This window comes from Conger conger, chromosome 12 (genome assembly GCF_963514075.1).
Source record: "Conger conger chromosome 12, fConCon1.1, whole genome shotgun sequence".
Lineage (NCBI taxonomy): Eukaryota > Metazoa > Chordata > Actinopteri > Anguilliformes > Congridae > Conger > Conger conger.
Genome location: NC_083771.1, coordinates 31,291,507 through 31,299,006, shown reverse-complemented (window position 1 = coordinate 31,299,006; position 7,500 = coordinate 31,291,507). Strand labels below are relative to the sequence as shown.

The window sequence follows — 7,500 nt, the reverse complement described above, 5'->3', positions numbered from 1 at the left end:
TTACTCACACGCTCACACACACTCACACACATTCGCACACTCACACAGACTTACTCACACACGCTCACACACTCACACACTCACACTGACTTACACACGCTCACACACATTCACACATTCACACTGACTTACTCATGCACGCTCACACACTCACACACTCACACTGACTTACTCACACACACTCACACACTCACACACTCACACTGACTTACTCACACACACTCACACACTCACACTGACTTACTCACACACACTCACACACTTACACACTCACACTGACTTACTCACGCACGCTCAAACACACTCACACACTCACACTGACTTACACATGCTCACACACTCACACTGACTTACTCACACACATGCTCACACACACTCACACACTTACACACTCACACATGCTCACATACACTCACACACATACACACTCACACATGCATACATATATACTCACATACATACATATACACATATATACACTCAAATACACTCACAAATACACACTCACACATGCATACATATATCCTCACACACATACATATTCACATATACACATATATACACTCAAATACACTCACACATACACACTCACACATGCATACATATATACTCAAATGCACTCACACACATACACACTCACACACTCAAATACACTCACCCACATGCACACTCACACACTCAAATACACTCACCCACATACACACTCAAATACACTCACACACATACACACTCACACACTGAAATACACTCACCCACATACACACTAACACACTGAAATACACTCACCCACATACACACTCATGTACGTATACACGCTCCCACACACTCACACCCACACACAAAAAGACACACACAATGACCTATTTATTATCTTTACCCATTTTATTTTATTTTATTTCATCAAATTGCACAGCAGGATCTCTGCTCTATTACATTGTGTGGGAGATGAGATTCTTTCCTGCTGTCTGTATCAGATATAATCATGTCTTCTGACCTTATCATGGTTCCTGTGATTCTCACTTCGGCCAAAATGGAAAACGGATAACCATCTTTTTCATGTAAAAGATGAAAATGTCCTGTGGTTGACTGAGGCTTTTAAAAACTTTTACAATTTAAAACTTTTAAATGGAATCACCTGAACCCCCCTCCCTGGGGTTCCCCGCAGGGCCGGCTGGATCAGTGTAAGATGACTATCGACAGCCTGGAGAAGCAGCTGGAGGAGGAGAAGCAGCAGGCCAAAGGCAGGGAGGCCAAGGGGGCAGTGGGGACAGGTAAGAGTGTGACACCTGGCTGTGCAGTACAGACATACAGTACAACACACTGTTTCACTGTCACCACGTGCACAGTACAGACACAGTACAACACACTGTTTCACTCTCACCACGTGCACAGTACAGACACAGTACAACACGCTGTTTCACTGTCACCACGTGCACAGTACAGACACAGTACAGACATACAGTATAACACGCTGTTTCACTGTCACCACGTGCACAGTACAGACACAGTACAGACATACAGTATAACACGCTGTTTCACTGTCACCACGTGCACAGTACAGACACAGTACAACACACTGACCAGCATGGTCTTTTTACAGTTGCACAGTTACAGACACAGTACAACACACTGACCGGCACAGTGTTTTTACAGCTGTGCTGCACAGTTACAGACACAGTAGGACACACAGAGTCATGGCGCAGGCCTAAGCACCCCTCGTGACCCTCCCTCCCCCCTGTGGTCAGAGAGCGAGCTGCAGCTGCAGCTGGAGTGCGCGCAGACGGAGGTGGAGTACCTGCGCCGCAGGCTGCGGCAGGGCGAGGAGCGGCTAGAGGCTGAGAGGGGGGCCCGGGCGCAGCTAGAGAGCAAGGTACGTTCCGCCCACGCCGTCTCCTCTTCCTGCGCACATTTTCACAGATTCCTGCTCCTGTAGACTGCCCCCCCGTTGCGCAGTGTTTGCTAATTACTCCGTCTTAATCGCACATGCAGTGGCAGGCTTGGGGAATCTCTTCTGGGGAACTGTCAAAAGTACCGTTCACGAATGTTTAAACGCTGCTTTGTTTCTGAACTGCAGCCTTATGGCCATCAGGAAGGCCGTAATAAAGGCCATCTTGTGTTTTGAGTGCTCTTTGTCTCCCCCGTGGGGCAGGTGCTGGAACTGCAGTCTCAGCTGGAGCAGTCCAAGCGGAGCGCCACTGAGCTGAAGCGGCACTGTCGCCGAGTGACCTCTGACCTCCAGGATGCCCGTGTCTTGACAGACAGCTTACAGAACCGCGCCCATGACCTGGACAGGAAGCAGAGGAGGTCTGTTGTATAGGCCGTCTCTGCCTTTGATGCCCGACATCTTGACCAAATTCGTTCACAAAGTTAATGTGCCTGTGTGTGGGTGTGTGTGTGTTCAACTCAGGTTTGACAACGAGCTGACCCAGGCTCTGGAGGAGGCTGATAATGAACGGGAGATGAAGGAGAAGGTCATCCAAGAGAACACTGCCCTGACCGGGAAGCTGCTTACCCTACAGCAAAACCTGAAGGTACGGATCATAGCACTCTCTTTATTTGTATTGTGATTTTGAGATTTTGGTTTGGTGCCATTTGTTTTAGGTTACGGTCTATTGTGTTCCCCATGGTACGTGGGAGAGAGGTTGGGCCGTAACATACTGCTACAGCAAAACCTGAAGGTACAGACCATAAGCTACTGCTAATGCAACATCACAGCCTGAAGGTACATGCCATAAGCTCCTGCTAATGTTACAGCACAACCTGAACAAACAGTAGGACTGCAGACACTAAAATGTGTCCTAAGAGGACAGCAAAGTCTGCAGGTACCCAATACAAACCCTGCAATGAGTGCTGATACTCAATGTAATGTCTGGTCTGAGCAATTGATGGAAAAATGTACCGTTAGCTTGTAATGAATTTGCTTTTCAACAGCTCCCTGGATCGCAATTGGTTCCTTTCTTGCAATTAAGCTTCCAACTGTGCGTTTTGTCCAGTTTTGACAAATTGTACAGCTGGCAACCCTAACCCAGTACAGACCCTGCACTGTGTACTAATGCTAGAGCGCAGCCTACAGGAACAGACCCAGTACAGACCCTGCACTGTGTGCTGATGCTAGAGCGCAGCCTACAGGTACAGACCCAGTACAGACCCTACACTGTGTACTAATGCTAGAGCGCAGCCTACAGGTACAGACCCTTTACAGACCCTGCACTGTGTGCTGACGCTAGAGCGCAGCCTACAGGTACAGACCCAGTACAGACCCTACACTGTGTACTAATGCTAGAGCGCAGCCTACAGGTACAGACCCAGTACAGACCCTGCACTGTGTGCTGACGCTAGAGCGCAGCCTACAGGTACAGACCCTGTACAGACCCCGCACTGTGTGCTGACGCTAGAGCGCAGCCTACAGGTACAGACCCAGTACAGACCCTGCACTGTGTGCTAACGCTAGAGCGCAGCCTACAGGTACAGACCCAGTACAGACCCTACACTGTGTACTAATGCTAGAGCGCAGCCTACAGGTACAGACCCTGTACAGACCCCGCACTGTGTGCTGACGCTAGAGCGCAGCCTACAGGTACAGACCCTGTACAGACCCTGCACTGTGTGCTGACGCTAGAGCGCAGCCTACAGGTACAGACCCTGTACAGACCCTGCACTGTGTGCTTGAGCTAGAGCGCAGCCTACAGGTACAGACCCAGTACAGACCCTGCACTGTGTGCTAATGCTAGAGCGCAGCCTACAGGTACAGACCCAGTACAAACCCTGCACTGTGTGTTAACACTAAAGGGCAGCCTGCAGGAACAGACCCTGTACTTCCTGCATCTCCCCAGGAGAGCCAGGCGGAGGTGACGCGCCTCCAGCAGCAGAAGGAGGAGCTGTGTGCCCAGATCAGAGACCTGTCTGTCCCTCTGGGGCTCAGCAGCGACTCCCTGCCTGCCCTCAAGCAGCAGCTGAGGGAGCTGGAGGCCCAGGAGAAGGAGCGCAGCCAGGAGATCAGCCAGCTCAGCGGCAAGATACAGCAGCAGCAGCAGGTCAGTCCTCCCAGCACAAAACACTGATCATTCACTCATAACACTGATCATACACTGATCATCATTCACTGATAACACTGCTCTTTCACTCATAACACTGATCATACACTGATCATCATTCACTGATAACACTGCTCTTTCACTCATAACACTGATCATACACTGATCATCATTCACTGATAGCACTCATCATACACTCATAATGCTGATCATACACTGATCGTCATTCACTGATCACCATACACTGATAACACTGACAATACTGATCACCATACACTGATAACACTGATCATACACTGATCATCATACACTGATAACACTGCTCTTTCACTCATAACACTGACAGTAATAAAACACTGATCATACACTCATAACACTGACACTGCTCCACTGGCAAAACACTGATCATACACTGATAACAGTGATCATACTCTGACAACACTGATCATTCACTGACAACAATGACTCTGCAACACTGGCAAAACACTGATTATCATACACTGAGAACACATTGATGCTGGTACACTGACAAAACACTGGCACACACTGTACAGACATTTTAACAAGGCAATAATACTCTCTCTCTCTCGTTTACACATTCATTTCCTTTCTCTCCGTCCTCTCCGTCTCTCTCCCCCTCCTCCTCTCATCCAGATGCATCTGCGCTTTGAGATGGAAATGGAGAGAATGAAACAGATCCATCAGAAGGAGCTGGAGGACAAAGAGGAGGAGCTGGAGGACGTCCAGAAAGCTTCACAAAGACGGGTACATACTGCCCCCGAGGAAGCCATGGTGGAACTGAGAGCTGTAGGGGCAGGCTGAGAGATGGAGGGGGGGATTTAGAGGGATAGATGGAGCCGGGGGGTTGAAATGGTGAGAGAGATTAACAGAATCAGCCAGATAAAGAGGCAGAGGAGAGGGAAAGGGATCCGTGTCCCACTGTGTGATGCAAAGGTAGCTGTGAGGGGCAGCCTCTCTGACTGTGTGATGCAAATCAGTGGGCAGGTTTTGCAGTGATCAGCGTCATATCTGCAGTTCGCTGATTTTGAAATGATCCGGATAATAACAGCCCGTCCCATCCCACTGAGTTGATCCGTATCGGATTAAGATCAGACAGATTGTAAGTAAATGAGAACATCTCTCGTGGAGCACCTAGATAACCATGTTAACTTTTCCTGGTCTAAGCTGTCTGTAATCTGATTGGTGGCAGCAGATTTCTGATAGCGATTGGCACATGCTGAGGAGGTGGGAGTGAGAAAGCAGTCGGGCTGTGGCGGCTGTATCTCAGCTCCTGATTGGCTCTCTGCTTCCTGCCTGTGTGTCTGCGCAGCTGAGGCAGCTGGAGATGCAGCTGGAACAGGAGTATGAGGAGAAGCAAATGGTCGTCCACGAGAAGCATGACCTGGAAGGACTCATCGCCACACTGTGTGACCAGGTGACATACACTCTGTCTGCTAAACACACTGCTGTCAGTGTAGTGCATATTTTTTAGCACACAATGCAGAAATGCAAAAAAATAACGGTACTGCGGAAGTGTCATAAGATGTCTCATCCTTGAAGACAAAGGCCCTGCCTCTTACTCTCTTACTGAACGTGCTGATGTTGAAACACCATTGGCTGTGGCAATTAGAACCAATTTTCAACCAATGAGCTTGAATTATTGTACAGCTATAAGATGTTTTGGTACAGAGTGCCAGCCCGTCAACTGTATATTTTGAAACCCAAATTTAAGGACTATAAACACAGGCAGAGGGTGAGTCAACATGTCAGTGAGCCTTTTTCAATCATAGGAAAGGATGATTGGAAAGGACAATGGTCTTGTAACAATGTTTTAACACAACAGTGTTACCTATTGTTATTAATGTTCTCATCCAGTGTTCTCAACTTACATACTCAATAGTAGGCTGGTCAGCCGTTTTGGGCATTCCTAGGAGTGCAACACAGAGCCGGCCATGGTGCATCATGTGATGAGGAAGTATAAAACGCATAGCAGGATGTGGTACACCTTGTGCGCAGGAAGTATAAAACCAGACATGCCATGTAATGAGATGACATGAATGAGGCTGTGGCATGATGCATTTTACATTTGGGGTAAAAAACAAACCATGGTTCATGGACCATCATGCATTTCACCAACTTAAATGAGAAGTTACCTGAGCTCCACATGGTGGCAAATACAGGAAGTGACATCACATGAAACTAATGAAGTCGCAGTGAATCGCCCGGTCACCCCACTGTCAGAAAGAGTATCCAGTAAAAAGGGGACTGTAGACCCAGTGAAAGGTGGGCAATAGACCCAGTGAATAGGGGACTGTAGACCCAGTGAATAAGGGATTGTAGACCCAGTGAATAGGGGACTGTAGACCCAGTGAATAAGGGATTGTAGACCCGGTGAATAGGGGACTGTAGACCCAGTGAATAAGGGATTGTAGACCCGGTGAATAGGGCACTGTAGACCCAGTGAATAAGGGATTGCAGACCCGGTGAATAGGGCACTGTAGACCCAGTGAATAAGGGATTGTAGACCCGGTGAATAGGGCACTGTAGACCCGGTGAATAGGGGACTGTAGACCCGGTGAATAGGGGACTGTAGACCCGGTGAATAGGGGACTGCAGACCCGGTGAAAGGGGGGCAGTAGACCCAGAGAAAGGGCACTGAGCTCCACGGTTCTCTCTCCCAGGTGGATGAGCAGTCAGTCTGCCGTTCTCATCTGTTAGCATGTGTTTGCCAGCACGGCTCAGTACAGCGGACTGCGTTTCAGTGAGACAGCACGGGCTGAGAGAGCTGTCAGGCGCCTGGTCGTCCCACTGTCAGAAAGATTATCTATTCTTCGGCTGGTGGCATGAGTCACACGATGGAGAATTCAGAAACGCACGAAAACCTCAAAACAAATTCACAGCTTGCCACTGTGTGGAAGAGCCAATTATATAACTTCCACAGTGTCACGCCGTCTTCTCCATCATCAAGAGTTGCCGTTACGCAGACTAGTTTTTGCAGCCCCTGCATATTTTAAAAGCCGTGCTCTTCCCTGCAGAGTACAAACACCTCTCAGCCTCCGTCCTATTAATTATCCCGCAGATCCTGAGTGGCGGGAACGATAAGTGGAGCTCTGTCGATGCGAAACCATGACGCTGCAGCTGTATTTGGGATAAATGGGATTTTTTTCCTCTAAGCCCCTCGAGTGTCAGGATGGTGTGTCAGCACAAGCTGCCCTAGTTCAAGGCTAAAGGGACCCTATGGGATGGAGCCCAGCCCTGCTGAGAGTGCGCGTTTCTGTGCTGCGCTGTCATGTGTTGAGGCCTCGCTAAGGCCTGATTCACTCATTCATTCACTCTTTCACTCAACCGCTAACTCAGACACTCACTCACTCACTCACTCACTCACTCGCTGCTCCATCTTTCCCTCCCTCCGTCCCTGGGCAGGTGGGGCACCGGGACTTTGACGTGGAGAAGCGTCTGCGGCGGG

The 7,500-nt window shown here is 49.0% G+C and overlaps 1 protein-coding gene across 6 annotated transcripts in view; it reads left to right on the top strand.

Moving 5' to 3' along the window:
• LOC133141844 (unconventional myosin-XVIIIb-like) overlaps positions 1-7,500 on the top strand; it is a 57,486-nt gene that overhangs the window by 32,308 nt on the left and 17,678 nt on the right. For all 6 annotated transcript variants that reach the window (XM_061262626.1, XM_061262629.1, XM_061262630.1 and 3 more), the window contains 8 exons: positions 1,166-1,271; positions 1,746-1,870; positions 2,150-2,304; positions 2,408-2,531; positions 3,834-4,034; positions 4,689-4,799; positions 5,365-5,469; positions 7,458-7,500. The exon at positions 7,458-7,500 is cut by the window's right edge and continues 119 nt beyond it. In XM_061262626.1, coding sequence (XP_061118610.1) covers positions 1,166-1,271; positions 1,746-1,870; positions 2,150-2,304; positions 2,408-2,531; positions 3,834-4,034; positions 4,689-4,799; positions 5,365-5,469; positions 7,458-7,500 — 970 coding nt within the window. The remainder of the gene's footprint in view (positions 1-1,165; positions 1,272-1,745; positions 1,871-2,149; positions 2,305-2,407; positions 2,532-3,833; positions 4,035-4,688; positions 4,800-5,364; positions 5,470-7,457) is intronic.